At 46.2% G+C, this 18,765-nt stretch overlaps 1 protein-coding gene across 1 annotated transcript in view; it reads left to right on the top strand.

The window, feature by feature from the left end:
• The window catches only part of Clpb (ClpB family mitochondrial disaggregase), a 139,733-nt gene that overhangs the window by 108,713 nt on the left and 12,255 nt on the right, over positions 1-18,765 (top strand). The window contains exons 7-8 of the mRNA XM_027942617.2: positions 7,725-7,839; positions 18,194-18,271. Of these exons, the coding sequence (XP_027798418.2) occupies positions 7,725-7,839; positions 18,194-18,271 (193 nt within the window). The remainder of the gene's footprint in view (positions 1-7,724; positions 7,840-18,193; positions 18,272-18,765) is intronic.

Here is an 18,765-nt window from a genome sequence, read left to right as displayed (position 1 = left end):
TGAATGTCCAGGTGTCCCCTGTGCATCTCCTTCTGGTTGTTCTGCTGTCCTCCCTAGGTTTCTGTCCCTGTGAACTACCCCACCCCCCAGCTCGGTGTGTCAGCAGTGTTTTTCTTTCTCCCAGTTGCTCAGCATCTACTTGGCCTCCCATTTTTTCTGCTCAGATTTTTCCACCAAGCTGCAAAAACTTCCTCTTTAAGGCAGGCTGTTGTGGGAGGAACACTGTTTCAGACCTGGGTTCTGTCTCCCTCTGCCAGTTAGTAAGAAGCAGCTGGCCCTCTGTAAGTTCAGGCCCTGCTTCTATAACATAGTGACTCAGCTTGAAGGCACTGAGGCCTCCTCTCCTGGCTTTGTCTAAACATGAGTTACTGCCGCTCTGATCTTATCAATTCCCCTTCTATCCTTCCTGCACCTCCCTGTTACCCAGCTCAGCCGCCTCCACATTCGCTTACCACTCTCTAGTCAAATTATGTTCATTGTAGAAAATTTGTGAGTATTTACGTCATGTCTCATTATAGAAGTTTTAGAAATAGAGAAAAGACAAGGAGAATTAAATAATGTAGTACGAATTTATGAATGACATCCATGTGCCAAGTTCTGGGCTAGATGAGAAGAAAACGGATAAGTAAACAACTACCAGAGTCCATAGTCTGTCGGGAGTCAAGCAAGTGAACTGTGACACCACTGATCATTAGTGATGTGACTGATCAAGGGAGGTTTCCTGGAAAAGATGGCAGTTGAGCCTAATCTCTAGTAAAAGCATTCTAGCCCTATGACCTACACATAACCACTATCAGTATTTTTATTTATAATAATAGTAGATTTATTAAGCATATGTAAGCACTGTGTCAGATGTTCTAATATACTCTTTCTAATTTTATAACAAATCCACAGAGTAGCTTTTATTACCCCTATATCACAGGTGGGAAAACTAACGCAGCAAGAAAGAAAGAAGATGACTTACAGAAAATCAAGATGTTACAAAAGTACATATTAGGATCTCACACAGAGATCTCATGTACTGTATTTTCTCTTTCTGGCCATATCCACATACCTGTAGGTAGATGGCCTTTTTGTTTAAACCTGCTGGTAGCCTGCTGTATATCAGAGGTCTCAAGCTGGCAAACATACCTTATTTTGCCAACCTAGAGTTTTCCAAAATTGTGAATTTAAAACCCTGAGAGTTGGGGGTGTGGACTCTGCGGCCACATTCCCTACCATGTTGTGCCATTGCTTGCCAGGCATTTATGTTTTCTGCTTAGCCTTGAAAGCCTCTGAGTTACAATCCTATTCTATATTTGAAATTTGCCTCTTTTTTTTTAACTTAATAGTATCAGTGATTTTCCCATTTTAAAATTATCCTTAAGCCTCATTTTTAAAAATTCATTCTACTTCTTAAAATGTGTGTCACTTACACAAGAATCTCTGCACCTTACGTGCCCTGAATGGTTTTCCCCTCACTGCAGGTTTCCTCAGTTCTCTCAGCAGTCCCTGAGCGTAAGCCTCCCTAGTCCCCCTGAGAAGACCCACAGGTGTGAGAAGCCACCAGTGCTTTCAACTCTGATACCCACAGACTGATTGATGCTTAGGAAGGGTCCCCCCAGAGTGGGGTTCCAGGAAAGCGTGGCTCACCCGCCTCCTTGCAGAATGAGCAGGCCAAGCTTTGTAGGGGAGGTAGCCTGGTTCTCACATTGAATGATTTCAATAGATAGTTTACTACTTGGCGCCCCGACCATTTTCATGTCTTAACTAAGAGATGGAAGAGAGGTAGAAATATATCTCTGTGCACATGATGGCAGATAAAACAAAAATATAGGAAGCTATCCCATGATGAATATTCAGCTAAGGGGGACGCACGCATGCCAGCCGCATCTTCTCTCCTGATCCTCACTCCACCGAGACTCACGAGGAATTTATTGCTCATTTTAATCACACCCAGAGAATGAATTGGCAGGAATATTAGGCAGATAGGCCTATCCTATATATTTTATTTGCATATCCCAGTGACAGAATCACAAGCACATTTCCTGTCTCTATATTTTTTCATTTGCTTCAGGGGTAGCTGGGGATGTGATGCTCCCCTGGGCCCATATTCCAGGCTGAGAACCTGGGTGCTCGCATCAGAGCTGAGCTAAGTCCTATAGAGGAGGAGGAGGGGTGGGGCACACAGGAGAAAATGGGGGGGGGGGGGTCATGTCCCTGCCTCACTCAGCCTGTCACCTGTGTTTCCTGCCGCGCATCTCAGTACAGGGCCCTGTGCTCTACCCTATGGCTTACTATGGGCCAGACACAGTGCTAAGTGGCTTTTATTTTCTCTTTTGTTGTTGTTTTTAACTTTTTAAATACTTTTTTTGGGGGGAAACATTTGTATAAAGTTCACGTCATAAATATATGCTTAACTCACAAACCACACACCTGAGCAAGAAATAGACTATTATAAGCACTCAGAAACCCTCTCATACTGTCAGTCACTAGGCATCCTCCAAGGGGAAGCATTATCCTGATATTTTTTATTTTATTTTTGCATAATTTCAGGAGTAGACAATAGTTACTGTAAACTCTTCACCCAGATCCCCAACTATTAAACATTTTTATCACACTTGCTTTATTATTCACATATACATAAATAATATTCATAAATATATTTTTTTTCTGAATCATTTAAACAGAAGTTACACACATCATGCTCTTTACCACTAAATACTTGTATATATTTCCTAAAAAACAAGGAACACAGACAATTTTCTTTTTTTTTGCAGTGCTAGAGATTAAACTCACATACTAGGCATGTGTTCTGCCACTGAACTACATTCCCACCCCACATTTTCTTGCATAACCTCAGTAGGATCATCAAAATTAGGACTCTAATATTAATATTAAAATAATATACAGATGTTATTCAGATGTCACCAGTATTTCAATAATTCTGCTTAAAAGAAAAGAAAATTCCGGATCCCAAATTGTATTCAGTAATCAGGTCTCTCTGGTCTTCTTTAATCTGGAATACTTCCTCAGTCTTTCCTTGTCTTTCATGACCTTGACATTTTAACAGGTACAGGCTGGTTATTTTGTAGAATGTCCCTGAATTTGAGTTTATGTAACGTTTCCTTATGATTCAACTCAGGTTATGTATTTCTGGCAAGAACACCCTCTGGTGTTTATTTTCAATAAATTCATTAGGTAGCCCTGACTAGAAGTAGGAAAAGGAAATTTGTGTTTTAAATCTCATCTCCCTAAATAGACTCTGAGCTACCTGCATGTGGGGAACAGGTCTTTTCTCATCCTCAGATGTAAAGTGCAGGCTCCAGAATCAGCCTGCAAAAGTTAGTGTTCTTTTTTCTCTTGCTTGCTGCCAGTGGAACCTTGCTTGAATTTACTTAATATCCACAGTGGGGATGATGACACTATCAACTTTACCATAGAGTTGTAAGGATCAAAATACTGATCTGGTAAGACCCACCAGTAGATGCTAGAGCTAGTGCATGGAAGTTTGAGAAGTGGCAGGATATTTACATAGTGTCCATCTCTCCCTATAAAATACTTATTAACTGCAAATAGGAAAAATGGTAGTAAAAGAGCTGGGGCTGTGGCTCAGTGGTAGAGCGCTTGCTTGGCATGTGTGAGGCACTGGGTTTGATTCTCTCAGCACCACATATAAATAAATAAAATAAAAGTTTGTTGACAATTTAAAAAAAATATTAAAAAGAAAAAAAAAAAAGGTAGTGGAAAACCCTGGCAGACACCACCTTAGCCAAGTGATCAAGGTTAACATCTACAGTTATGGGATGAATCAGTATCACATGCCCTTGATATGATGCTCTGAGAACGTATTTTCATTTTCTCACTTTAGCTACTCCATGCCCCTCTCAGTCTCTACCAGTCTTATCTCAGGATCAACAGAGCTATTTGCAGAGGTGTGACACAGTGGCATTGACATGTTAAAAATATTGCTCTAGCAACAAAAGAAGGAGAGGAAAATGGAATCCAAGATGCTGACCTGGTGGTCACCACATATGTTGGGGCTGACACATGCATTGTGTCTAGCCTTCCTCTAAAGGCATGCATACTTTGTGGGCTCGTTCAGTAGACTTTTAGGAGTCACTCGGGCACCTCTCTGATCCTCCAGTCTCATGTTCCCATCTACTCTGCCACCCCTAGACTTCTTTGTTGAACCCCCCACACCCCTTGGTCCTCATATGTTACCCCTTGATCCTTTTTGTTGTCCTTTCTGTCATTCCATTTGAAGGCATAGTAGACACCCTGACAGTGACATGAGTTAGGGTCTGAACCAGGAAGTCAAGAGTATGGGGCATATCTGGCTCTGTCTGTAAGTTGGGCTCTGTAGGCCTAATCTTTTCATCAGAGGCAAACTGCACTTGGCTTTTCTTCTCTTCTCCATCTCTTTCTATCCCATTCTTGCCTGGAGTCTTATTCTGCCTACTCACCACCCCCACCCAAGCTGCCCTCTCACTGCCAGTTTGATTGCCAGACCTGCCTCCTTAGGGATGCCCACCTATCAGGATGCCTATCATACCTCTTCTCCCCAAGCCCTCCCCCACAGCCCAGCCACCCACCTCTGAGCCAAGCAAGCCCAACTAGGCTTCGCCTCGGCCTCCCAGCCCTTTCCTGTAAATGCACTCACAGCCAGGAGGGGTGCCATATTAAATCAAGACTGATGGAAACCAGTGGCTGCGATTATCCAGCCAAGATGCAGCATGGGAAACTGGCTGCTGCCAGCTCCAGGTGAGAGCTTCTGAAGTTAATTGTACATGGCTTTTATTAAGAGGATGATCACTCCCCACTCCGGCTCTCCTGCGTCCCATTCACAGTGCCTCAGTCCACTGCCTTCTGCTTCAGCAGGCTGGGTTACCTGCCTGACTTCTCTATATACCTGGAACCCCACTAAAGCAGAGCCTTGAGCTCAGTCCTGTAGGCTTCCTCCCATCTCTCCAAGCGCCAAGGATGACAGTAGCCTACAGTTGTGGAGTCCTTACCAATCTCATCTCATCCTTCTTTTTTCCCTCTCCCAAATGAATATGCACAAGCCAAGCCTTTTCCTTCTCTAGTTTCTTCTACTGATAAGTTTTCCACAAGGCCATTCATTCACTTGTTCATTCGTTCATTCATTTAATCACTATTTAGTACAAACTTTGCCAAACATTAAGAGAAAAACATGCAGCAATACCCTTTGACCTGGTATAATCCCAGTGTTTTATCAAGAAGACTGATTTTCAGAGGTTTTTCTGACTAGGCATAGGTATTTGAGATTCCAGGCTTAAGGAAATCAGGATATACTGAGATATAGGCCATAGTTTGAACCTTTCCCAAGACCATCTAGAAAACGCCTGAGAAACTCAGTTCATGGTGTAACCATTCCCCAATGCTCACCCCAATAGAAAGCAAGGACTTTTTCCTCTTGCCCAAGAAGATATGATACCAAGAAAACCTAAAATCAGGATACTGAAGAAGAGTTATAGGAAGTAGAACTATTTCCCTGGAGAAGGCATAGGGAGGACCCAGTGGTCATACCCAAGTCAACAAAACAGCCTTTGCCTGGGGCAAAGGGAAAAGGCGTGTTCTCTGAGGCCCCAGAGACAAGTGGATGGAAAGTACCTAGAGGCAGAATTCTCAGCCCCAGAGAGAGAACTGTCAGCCAGAGATAAGCTGCCTCGGGCTTTAGTGAAGTCTGGAGAACCTGGTAAGTATTGCTGCCGTAGCTGCACTGCAAGTTCCTTTAGAAGGGAGCCTCCAGAGCCATTTGTAGGGCAGTGGGGCACACAGAGGACTTTGCTCCTGGCTTCTGCTTAAGCCAGAGCAATGCTTCTTTTTATTCATGGACCTCCAAAAATGATTGGATTAGTCAAAAGAAATCTGGTACCCCAAAAAAAGTACCAAGTTAGACAATCAGTTATCAAAATTCGGTGAAGAAGAAGGGAAATAAATAACATTTATCAAAAGCTTCATGAAGTCCAGGTACTGTGGTAGCCGTTTGAGTCGGACTACCATTTATTTAGTTTTTGATTTGTTTTTTTTTTTTTTTTTTTTTAATGTGGTGCTGGGGATCAAACCTACTGTCTCATGCATGCTAGGCAAGTGCTCTACCACTGAGCCACAACCCCAGCCCAGACTACCACTTATACCTATAGACTTGACAAAGTATTTTGTCCATTATCTCATTTACTCCTCATCAGCATCCCACAAGGCTCCTGCAAGGTGAGTATATCCCAAGTTACAGGAAGAAAACTAAGATTCAGGGAGGTTGAACCCACTTCCCAAGGTCAGCTAGTGGATAAGATGGAGTTTGAACTCGGGTCTGTCTAGAGTGAAGCTTGTTCTTTCTGCCACATAGCTTGGCTCATTGTGCTCCAGAGAGGAGTCAAATTTCAGATGGGGGACAACAATAAGAATTAAATGAGACCCTGTGTATAAAGTGCTGAGTACAGTGCCTGGCCCATAGCCACCTCTTCCAGAAGTGACTAAAGTACCCCAGAAACATGGGCAAGCCAGCTTCCCCTCCAGACTCTGCAGTGCAGGCCAGCACTGTCCCAGCCAGAATGTGTGCATCTCCCCATCAGCTTTCCAGCGCACAGACCCAAGTGCTGAGCAGGCTGCTGGGCAGGGAGGAGGAAGAGGCAGATATATGGCTGGAGTCGGCAGAGCCAGGTGATGTATGTGGTGCCTGAGGGAGCTGCACAGTGACACTCTGGATTCCAGCCGGCAAGCGTCGCTCCACTGGGATCGGCGCCGAATTATTGCTCCATATGAAACCCCAGGACTGATGGGAGCTTTCAGTTACAGACTGATAGCAACAGCCAAAATTGGATTGTTTGCTATTTATTTTTTTTAACTTCTGTCAAGGTCACTACCGTATCAGGAAAACACTGCCCAAGCAGCAGGTATTTTTCATCCACTCTGCCCGCAAGAACAATCTGCAGCCACAACTTTTGTGACAGGGCCTTACCTTGACAGTTCTCTTCCTAGAAAGATGTCAGTGTCACATGGGCTCCAGGGAAAGGAACCTCCTGTAGACCCAGTCTTTCCTTGCCAGTTCAAGATCTGCTTCCTTCCTCCTCAGCTCCTAACCTCCTAAAATGCTTTCCTGTCAGGCCCATACTCTCAGCTCTTCCTGCCTGGTCAGCAGATGGTCCTCCAGGTTCTTCAAGCCTTCCATCTCCCAGAAATCCCCCCAAATATTCCATATTTGTGTATTTTTCCCTTCTCTGTGCCTCTGCACCACCCGCATAGCTGCTTCCTCTTTGTATCTGTCATCAAATTTAGTTTTGCAAATACTCACAAGATGTCTCCGCTGGGCCAGGACCTGTGCTGGAAATAGCAATGAGTGAAAGATAGTGGCTGCCCTCAGGGAGCTCGGAAGAGAGTCAGTGGAGAGACTTACAAGCTGTCTGGTGTGGTACTGTCCTAGAGATAAGCATTTATGCTCTGAAACCATGAGGAAAGTGGTTCTGTCTGAGAAGCATTTGTCTATAGACCCTGCCTTGCCTGCTCTTGACTTGGGGCTCCCTGAAGGCAAGGTGTGGCTTTTTTTCTCAGGCAAGACAGACAGGGGGAGGATGGGAAGAACTAAGTTATCCTCTCATGTTCATGAACCAGACCTGTGCCACAGGACCCCTGTAGTCCCACGACTGTGTTTTTCTCCTAAGTTGGGGGGATAGAATGAAACTAGGTTCTGACACCCCTGAGCCATTTGCCCTCTCTCCCTGCAGTACCAGGAAAAGCAGCGGAAGCGTGAAGCTGAGGAGCGGCGCCGCTTCCCCTTGGAACAGCGTCTGAAGGAGCACATCATTGGCCAGGAGAGTGCCATTGCCACTGTGGGTGCTGGTGAGTACCAAGACCATAGCCAGTGCAGGAAAACGCAGAGTAGTTTATGCTCTGCTGCCAGGAGGTGGACTTCCTGCTGCCACCAAACTGGAGAGATGCAGTTAACATTAAAAGTCAACATTTGTTGAGTACTATCTATATGCCAGGCATTATTATAAACTCTTTGCATATCCTGAAAGGACTAAAATAGTCCTCTCAGCAGCACCATGAGTTTGGTACTGCCAAATTCGCATTTTACAGGTGAGCAAGATAAGACACTAAACTTGGCTGGAGTTTAAACTCACTGCCTGAGAGGTCTTGACCAGTCCCACTGACACATTGCTTATTCAATAATTATTCAATAATTTGCCCAAGGATGCTTTCCAGTGCTTAGAATTTTAACTCTCACCTTCATCTGTTCCTCTACCTACTGCCCCATTCTCAAGGTGGGATACCTGAGACCCAGAGGTAGGTGATAGCCTGTCCATCACTAGTGGTGTGGCGGGTACAACTAAGGTATGTTTCTCTGTGCCAGCCCAGGACTTTCTCATCCCTTCAGAATAGCAACTGGTCCTATTTTAGGAAAAACATCCCAAACAATTATAGAATGCCTTCTTCCCCACCTGTAAGCCCTTATTCCTATACTTTGGCTCCTGGACACCAGATTGTAACTGCTGAGAGCCACGGCTGAGTCTGTATGGCCCCTGGCATTTTGCCAACAGTATTGATTGACAGGCGCCTCTGCCTGTCCGCCTCTGCCGCAACTTTTGAGTTCTCGCACTATTTTGGAGTTCTTGTGGGGATTTCCGGGGATTCCCCGAGAGTTCCCATTGGTTGGGGAAGTGCAGGAGGAGGGATTTCCGGGAGAGATTTTTCTGGCTGGGGGTTCCTGGACAAGCCTCGTGGCGCGTTCGGGAGGATTCCCCGGGAGCTGTGTGAAGTGTTTTCCTGCAGTTTAAAAATAAAGTTTGTTCCTGCTTCAGTGGCTCGTGATTTGTGCCCAGCCAGACTGCGGCAGTAACCCTTATCTGTGGCCTTCCTTCCCATGTGAAGCCCGCTGGACAGTTATACATAGCTATAACAGCAACTGCCCTGAGTATGAGCTGGGAAAGAGGAATCCTATGCCAGGCAAAGCAAAAGAGTCTCCCCTAAGAGGAGTTCTCTAATCATGGTCCCTGGCCTAGCAGCATCACTCTCCCCTGGAACTTAAGAATTCAGACTTCAGGCCTCACCCACACCTATGGAATCAGATGCTGGGATCTGTGTTTTAATAGGCTCTTCGGGTGATCTGATGCTTGGCTGGAGTTTAAACTCACTGCCCTGAGAGGTCTTGACCAGTCTCACTGACACATTGCTTATTATTTTCTCCAAGAATCTAACCCCATGTGAATCCCTCATCAGGGATCTGACCAAATCAGCAGAGGAAAGGAGACCATAGACTGAAACTGCTTCCCCAGCTAGAGGTCAGAAAGTGTCATGTTGGCACACACAGGATCTGGGGAGAATTTTTATGAATGCATAGGGCCCCACTACGCAGGCCAGATCACACCAGACTGTCCCCTTGGGGTCTGGAGGCAGACATCTCTTCCCAGCTGCTACCCCAACTCCTTTTCCAAAGCTATTTCAGAGGTGAAGGGAGCAGAGATTCTGAGAGCCCTCATGGGTTGAGGAGAAGCATAGCCCACTCAAGACACTGATTACCTGGGTGGAGATCTAATAAAGCACCTCCTTCTAGAATCTCTCATCTACTTGAACCAGGACTGCAGCTGCCCTTACAGTGTTTTTTGTTTTTTAATATATTTATTTTTATGTGGTGCTGAAGATTGAACCCAGCACCTCATATGTGAGAGGCAGGCGCTCTACCGCTCAGCTTCTTACACACTTCTGCAGCAGGCCACCTGCTGTCCTTTGACCTCCTACTTCTCACCAGCTCCTCAAGTTCACAAGCCATGACACTCCCCAGAAACAGGGAGCTACTGAGCTAATTTGACCAATCTGTTCTGTCACTCACCTGCCATGCAGCTCAGCCTCCTCAGCTTTTCTAAACATCAGTTTTCTCACCTGTGTAGTAGGGTACCAAGTCCAGGACCATGGAACTCTAAGCATGTATTCTTTCCTGTCTGCCATACAGCCTAGTCCCTATCCTTAAGATGTTTAGCCTTGGGAGCTAGGGATGTAGCTGAGTGATAGAGCACTTGTCTAATGTGTCAGGCCCTGGGCTCAATCCCCAACACTGGGAGAAGGAAAAAAAAAAAAAAATGTTCAGCCTTAAGGCTGTTTTTGTTTATTTATAGTTTTATTACACTACTGGATGCTCATGGGCATTCTACCACTGACCTATATCCCCAACCCTTTTTATTTTTTAATTTGAGACAGGGTCTCACTAAGTTATTCAGACTAGTGTCAAACTTGGGATCCTCTTGCCTCAGCCTCCGACATTGCTGGAATTACAGCAATTCATGCCACACCTGGCATGAATCCTCTGCTCCTAAAGTCAAGCTCAGATCAGTTTTCTTCCACTAGACTGAATCCCAGCCCCATCTCACCACTTTCTTGGTTATACACTAACTTCTGATGGGTCACCCATCTTGCCTGTCTTTACTGTTGGCCCAGAGCAAGAGTAGATGACTCAATTCCTCACCTCCAAGATTTGTCAGAATGTGTACCCTGAGTGCCTCCTCCCACTTAAAACCTCCATTCTGTTACCTGAACTCTGCCTCTGGTCAGTGGAAAGGCCCTGTTCCATGTGCCATCATATGTAGACCAACCCTGCTATGTCTACAAAAACCCTAGAAAAGACAGAGTGGCCCCTGGGGCCCAGGTTGAGCAGGGCTGATGCTCAACCTCCATTTATAAGGCAGTAATTGTGCACCTATCTTGCTGAGAATCCCTATAACTGGGGTCTCATGATACTGTTCCAAGCCATGTTCATTTCCTGTGACCAGCTCCCAGAGGCTCCTAGACCCCAGCCTGGTGATTGCAGGTATAGGACCAGGCAAAGGATGAGGCACTGTGGGTTAGAACTGTGATGGCACACAGCACCCAGTACCTCAAAACCAAAGCAGGTACAGGGGAGTAAGGTGCATCTAGAAGCTAGGCCAGGCCTCCGTGATCCTCTAGCATAGCATCACATATGTACTAAGCACTGGCTGATGGAGCCTGGCACCCCATGGGTACCATGAGGGTGGGTAGCCAGAGAAGTGCCGCAGAATGAATTGATTTGATAAATGGCCATTTATTACCCTCACGAATTGGCTGAAACCAATTTCGGTCACATCAACCCCTGGTAAGTGCTGGGATATTGATTTGTGCAAAGTAATACAGTGAATTTATCAGTGTGATCCCCAGCTGCAGGGCCTGTAGCAAGGCTGGCTCACAGTTACCACCTTACAAATAGAGGAGATAAAGCACCAGCCCCACAACCCAGGCCCCATGACCTCTCTGGTCTCATAGGGTCATCAGAGCCAAAGCAGGGCCAGCCTGCATACGATAAACCAGAGCCTTGGCACAGAAAATGAGGCTCTTCTTCTAGAATCCAGAGCTGTGAATTATGGGGAAGGGAAGATGCCCACATTGTCAGGCAGACCTCCTGGGAACCCAACACCTCTAAGCCCCTCATCATCCTCAGAAAAGCAGCCAGCTGTCTTTTCACATTCACTGATCTCCTAAATAGGAATTTAGACATTTAAAGACAGTTTCTTTATCCATTCATCTGTGGCTCCTCCCACCCCCTCACCCCTTACAGCCCAAATATCAAGTTCTATCATTCTACCCCTTAAAGGTTATCAAGACTGGCCTCGCCCCTCTGTTCCTGATACCATTGCCCTGGCTCAGACACAAGCAGCCTGAACCATGGCAGTGGTCTTCTTGCTTCCTTTCCTTTCCCTAGAATCAGTTCTCCTCGCTGACTGATCTTTGGAAAACACACATCTAACAATGCCCCTCCCATATTGGAAACCTTGAGTGGCCTTGCTGTCCTGACATGGCACAGAAGGCCAGCCACAGCACCTGCCTCTGCCTCCCTGCACATGCCGCCAAGCTGATCTCTGCTGTCATTGCTGCCGTAGGTTTGTGGTTCCTTCTCTTCTGGCCCTTTTATTGCCATCCCACCCCAGCCCATCCCCCACACTGACTGCTTTCTCCTTGGGCCAGCCCTGTTTAGGACCAGTGCACTGTGGGCTCCTGGTTATTTTCCCAATTCGAAGCATGGCATCTGGTCAAAGTAGATGCTGAGTAGTTTGTGAAATTAATTTACTGCTGTGGCTCCTTGTCAGGCTCTGTAATGTGCTATGACAAGGAACCACACTCTAGTGAGATTGTTAATTACAGCCATATTGCTTGACTTTTGACCCCTCGGGTGGCAAGCCTTTCTCCAGACCTTCTCTAAGAAGCCTCTCTGGGGCAGCAGGTCAACCTGCATGTACCTGACAGCCACCTTGGAACTTCTTCTGACCAGGGGCCTATGCCTAGTACCATTCCACCCAATCCCAGTTAACTCTATGAATCCCCTGTGCCTCCTCAAGCAAACTTTTCCACCTCAACTGCCCTGCTAGAAGTGTCAATGTCTGGCCCATGTACAGAATCTCAGAATCAGCCATGTGTCACACCAGGAGCACTGACCTCTCATGCTCCAGTTCCCTCATCAACTAATCTAAAAGGGCAGTCTTCCCAAGCCCTGTACCTTTCTGGGCCCTACCTTTGAAAACTGCTATCTTTTTTTTTTATTATTCTTTTTAATTATACATGACAGTAGAATGTATTTTGAGATATCATCATATGTTCATGAAGTATAACTTTCCATTTTTGTGGTTGTATATGATATGGTTGTATATGATATACTGTCATGTATTCATATATGAATATAGGAAAGTTTTATCTGATTTGTTCTACTGTCTTTTCTATTCCCATCTCCCCCAACCTCCACTGCTCCCACTATCCCCTCCCATTGTGAGTCAACATCCACATATCAGAGAGAAAATTCAGCTTTTGTTTTGGGGGATTAGATTATTTCGCTTAGCATAATATTTTCCAGTTCCGTCCATTTACCAGCCAATGCCATAATTTCACTCTTCTTTATGGCTGAGTAATATTCCATTGTGTATATATGCCACAGTTTCTTTATCCATTCATCTGTTGAAGGGCACCTAGGTTGGTTCCATAACTTAACTATTGTGAATTGAACTGCTGTAAACATTGATGTAGCTGCATTACTATAGTATGCTGATTTTATGTCCTTTGGGTATATGCCAAGGAGTGGGATATCGGGGTCAACTGGGAGTTCCATTCCAAGTTTTCTGAGGAATCTCCATACTGCTTTCCATGGTGGTTGCACCAATTTGCAGTCTTTATCAGCAATGTATGAGTGTGCCTTTTTCCCCACATCCTTGCCAACATTTATTGTCACTTGTATTCTTGATAATTGCCATTCTGACTGGAGTGAGATGAAATCTCAGTGTAGTTGTAATTTGCATTTCTCCAGTTGCTAGTGATGTTGAAACATTTCTTCATATATTTGTTGACCATTCATATTTCCTCTGTGAAATATCTGTTCAGTTCCTTTGCCCATTTATTGATTGGGTTTTTTGTTTGTTTGAAAACTGGTATCTGATGTGAGAAATGTATCTAGGTCATCCCTGAATTATAGAACTGCTTGCAGCTCTAAACCCTCACCATGTCGCTTTAGGGTCCCTGCCTGTGCTCTGCTGTTCTGGTTCCGTAGGCTGCCCTGCCCTTCCACTTCTTCTTTACCTGCTGACACATTCAAGACCTACACCTTCTCCCAGATGCCCCTACTTCAGTGCTTCCTTGAATTCAGGCCATTTTCTGAGCTTCCATTGCTCTTACCACGTGGGTCTGCTGTGTTTGAGGGGCCTTTCTCTCTCTCCATGGTCAGGTACTACTTCCATCAGCTGTTTATAAGGTTGGGCATCCAAATATATAAAGGTTGTTGAACTTCAATAAATAAAGTCTGAGCCCCTTTTGACACTGCTGGTAGCTAGACCCTAGGAGAACTTAACCATGAGTGTCAGTCCAAAGGGCTGGTTCCCTGGGAGATGCCTCAGCATGGAACAGTCATGTCCCCAGCTTATGTTTAGGGGGAAAAGAAAAAAAAAACCTCCATGCTAGATCATTAGAACTTATCAAGGAGCACAAGTCAGCCCCCCTAGTCTGCCCCACTGCCTTGAGCTGAGTGGAGGCAAAGATCTGGGGTGGGAGGAAGAGGCAACTCTTCACTCCAGTTTTCCACATGCTGGGGCCTTCTTGGAATATCATATCATCCCCCAACTGTCTGGCAGTCTCCCCTCACCCTTCAGGCACAAATGGCTTTCCCACACTGGTTTTGGTCCACCCACCCCATTTGGAACCCACAGTTTTCATAGCAGCGTTTTTCTAAAAGGCACAAACCTTGTTTAAGGCCTCTCTGTGGGTTTTCCTGCTCCTGGCAAGAGCTGAACAGTGCATAGGGCTCTCTAGAGAGGGTTTAGATGGGAGTGAAAGCCTTCTTCACCCAAGGGGAGTAGAAACCAGCTGGAGCACTAGCAGACAGGTCCCGGCTGCATTCTTCCCCTCTGTAAAATGAGAGTTGAAGAAACTCCTCTTTCCCTCTTATGATTCCAGAAAGACCAAGAATAATTTCATTTAGTCAGCAAACATTAAAACCGTGTTGGGCTAGTCTCAGGGGTCCCTCAGGAATCCACTTAGAATTATCATAAGGAGGAAAGAGATGTATAAAATACCAAAGTTAGTGACTGCTGCCATTGCTACAACTATGACTTTATTATTTTTACTCTTACTGTTACTTCATTCTTCACAGCTTATAAAATGCTTTCATAACCATTAACTCATTTCATCTTCATATTGGGGTGGCACAGAGACATACCTGTTTCCATTTTATAGATGAAGAAACTGAGGCTTTAAAAGAATGAGTGTTTTATTCAGCCATTCAACTAGTAAATGACAGAGACAGGACTTTGAGCTAATTCCTGTAACTCCTGCCCCCTCCACCATACCAGTCTATAAATGAGCATGTACCAGAGAGTGCAGACCCAGGAATTAGTGGGGTAGATGTGCTGTTGTGAAATGAATTGTAAAGAGTTGTTGCAGGTGAGTTTTCAGATGATCCAGTAGTGACAGATGTGGCCAGGAGAAGGCACCTGGAAAGGGACAGGACACCAGCAAAGCTGGCACCAGCCCAGCATATGGGAGGCAGAGGATCCTGGTTGGGGCTGGTCAGGGAAGGGGGCTGGGCTGCCCATGCGGAGGCCCTGATACCATCTGAAGTCTAAGAACAGTGGTGAGGCCAAGGACAGGGGCTCCTGAGGCCATGTGTCAAATGGCTGAGTGAAGCAGACAGGAAGATTACAGAGGGAGCTTCTTCCAGGTGAGACAAGGATGTGAGGAGAGCAGCAGAGAGCCAGGGATAGCTGCCCGCCTTCCCTGCGCTCCTGAAGCACCAGTTTAGGCTCGAGAGTCAACCAGGGGCAGCCTAGAGTCTGCACTTATTTACCTGCGTAACCTCAAGCAGGTTTCCTAACTTCTTTGTCCATATTTTCTCATCTATAAAACAGGAATCCAGTTTCCTGCCCTATTTGCCTTATATTCTCATAATGGGGCTGATATGAAATTACTTCTACAGAGGATCTTTACAGACTGTAAAGTGATGGCGGAGTTAGTTGCACATTGCTGGTCCATCATGAGTCCAGCAGCACTTAACAGCCACAGGCACATGGGCCCATCCAGATCTTTGGTCTATTCCAGCCTCTGCTCAGGCCTGATGGGACCCTCTGGGCTCCCCAGCTTTGGTCCCCAGCCACCCTGCCCACCGCACACCCTGGAGCTCACCTTCCCCAGTCCTTCCTAGCTGCTTCCATTTTTCATTCTGTCGGACTCCATCTGCTTGGCCGTTTTTCTCTTCAGATATTATTAGAAATATCCAGAGTTGTAATTGTTTAATGGTTGGCATTTCACCTGTTTCATGGGGGGCCCAGATCAAGCCCACCCCAGACTCATGCCCTGGGTCTGGCAGAATTGACCAGGGACAGCTGTGCAGTGGAGTCTGTATGGCATTATAAAGAGCTCTCTCCCAGGTGCATTATTAGAAAAGAAGGGGAAAAAGATGGCCCCAGGCATAATTCAATTCCACATTCTCCATGGTGTGTGTTATACTGCACAGCCCAGCAGTGTGCAGCTCTGGATGGGCTGGGGGTGGGGGGGAGCCAAGATCAGAACCTCATGTATGATAAACTGGGGAACCCCATCCCCCCCAGGTCACCTGTTTGAGCCATGCCTGCCTCACTTGATGCCCCATCAAGCCTGAACCGAGTTCATACTCAGCCTTTTCCCAACCTAGATTCTCAATTTAGCCAAATTTTCACCTCCTTTCAGGTGAACCCTCTCACCCCTGCCCCAACACATATGCACACATGTTCACACATAGTATTCATGAAAGTCTAGGTTTTGCCATTTTAATACCTCTACTACCTCCAGATACCCTCACCCCCAGCTCCCTGTTTCTGCCGGGACACCAGGGACTCCCCTTCAACCAGACTTGAACTTCCCTGCTTCATCCCTAGTGTTCAGGTACCTGCGAGGTCTGTGAGTTCCACTTAGAGAAGATCTGGATCCTAGCCTCAAGAGAGGTGGACTGAGTGTTCTAAGTTCTTTCAGGGTTCTCAGAGAGCATCTCCAGGGCAGGCAAAATTGACTTGTCCAACATCTATGAAGTTGCAGTTTTCATTTGTTTCTACTGAGACCAGAGTGAAGACAGAGTGTGCTTTAGGTGGCAACATTAAAGACAGAGGTGAGTGCTGGGAATGTGGCTCAGTGGTAGTGCACTTGCCTGGCATGCATGAAGCTCTGTATTTGATTCCCAGCACCACAGGGGGAAAAAAAAATGAGGAAGACCACAGCGTGGGGTAAACTCCTAAGACAGGTAGTCCAGACCCTCATAACCTGATTCCCCGCACTGCTCCTCATGTTCATTCCCATCTCTCCACCTCTGTCATACTGGCCACTTATCCAAACCCTGCCAGGCCTCCATAGTCCCACTTCTTCCAAAGAGGCCTCCCTGACATCTGCAGTTGCTTCTTTGAAAGCCACACAGTATAACTGGTAGGAGCTTGGCTCCTCAAGACTGGCAGAAGAATCCCTAAGACTGCCAACTCTTTCTTGATTGACTGAGTTTCCAGGCTTTGCCCTCTAACATTTATCCCTTTGCTAATCACCTCCCCTCCCCTCAACACCCTGGAGACCAGACCAGACATGATGTTTCATCTGCAGACAGACCTTGACATTACACAGGGCTCTTCCTGCTCCTGACTGCCATGTTTCCATTAATGCAACCCAAGTTGATATTCACTTTTTAAAGAAACCTTATGTGATTTTTGTTTTGAAAAGATGACAGGTTTAGAGAAAGAAGTACCTCTATGTACTATGTATCTATTGCCTCAGTTTCCTGCTCAGTGTAATGGAGTTAAAAAAATACTTACCCTTCAGGGCATTGGTGTGTGGGTCTTGAGTAAATACATTGGTGGTGAATTTTCCAATTATGCTTAGCACGCAGCATGTTCAATAAGTGATTCTTGTTATGGTTCTGCCTCGCAGCACTCCCTGCTTACCCTTGAGCGGTGCTTCTGGGCCTGATTCTCCCATTTTGTAGTTGAGCACTTCATTTCCTCACCTTGAATGCATAGCCCTTGATTACATTCTTCTTGCTGAAGAAAAGAGGTCGGGGCTTGCTGTAGCAGAGTTAAACCCCAAGGGAACTTAGTACAGATCTTTCTCACCGGATGCCATGGTTAGTAGGGATGCTGACCAAGTGGCTTACTCCGTCTGCACTCTAAGCTCCACACTACCCTCAATTAGTTCCTGAAAATGCATATGGCTGTTTCCACTTCCTAATCCAGACAGCATACCAAACCTTGGTTTCCCCAAATGGGAAAGAGCCCAGAGCTCACACCCCAAATGGCTAAAACCTGCCGTGGTCTTCTGCCTCTCATGTTTGCATAGGTAAGAAGAGGGGTAGCCAGCGAAAGCTAAAGTTCCTCTCAAATTCTCTTTCACCAATCCCCCACCCCCTTCACCTCCATTCACCATCCACCCGCCTTTCAGTTTCCCTGGCAACGCTGAGTGCTCATCCTGGAAAACTTTATCCGAAATCTGCTCTGGGCAGCTTTCCAAATCCATGCTAACCTGATTAGGTGTCTCTAGGGGCCTTGCCAGCTAATCAGATTAGGCAGCACTAATGGTAGTGAGGACTTTGAGTGGGCGCAGAGCAGTAAAACATATTGTATACTTAGTGATAATTATCCTGCCTTTTGTGTCATTGATTTATCTGCCTCCCTCCCCGTCCCCCGTCTTATGTGTTTGGCCATAGCGATCCGGAGGAAGGAGAATGGCTGGTACGATGAAGAACACCCTCTGGTCTTCCTCTTCTTGGGATCATCTGGAATAGGTAATCAGGAACAAATCAGACATTGGGGAAGGGGAACGGGCGGGGTGGTGGGGAGGGGCTTGGCCCACGCTCGACAGCCCCAGCTGCTGTGGGCCAGGGGTCATGACACCCATCTTGAGTTCAAATCCCAGCTCCAGAAGCAATTGCCTCCAAATTATAGAGCCACCAAAAAGAGGACTCTGAGTTTTTAATCATCTGCCATGTTGTGAACAGCTAGAATCATGACCCTCCCCTGGAAGCTGTGGTATAAGGACTAATTCACCTAGAGGACCAGGCCTCAGGCCTGTTAGCCCTGGCCCAGGTACTTGCATCCCCACAGGCTCCCCTCTGGGAACAGTTGAACCACCTCCACTGCTCAGCACCCAGCTGCATTCAGGACAGCCTAGTTTTAGGGAGCTAAAGAAAGCCCCAGTGAGCAGCACAGTGCTGAGGTCACAGCAGGACTGGTTGCAGTAACATGGGTTAGGTATTTTTCTAGCCAGTTGAGCTGCCTT

Source organism: Marmota flaviventris, chromosome 9, assembly GCF_047511675.1.
Source record: "Marmota flaviventris isolate mMarFla1 chromosome 9, mMarFla1.hap1, whole genome shotgun sequence".
NCBI lineage: Eukaryota > Metazoa > Chordata > Mammalia > Rodentia > Sciuridae > Marmota > Marmota flaviventris.
This window is presented reverse-complemented; position numbering and strand designations above follow the sequence as displayed.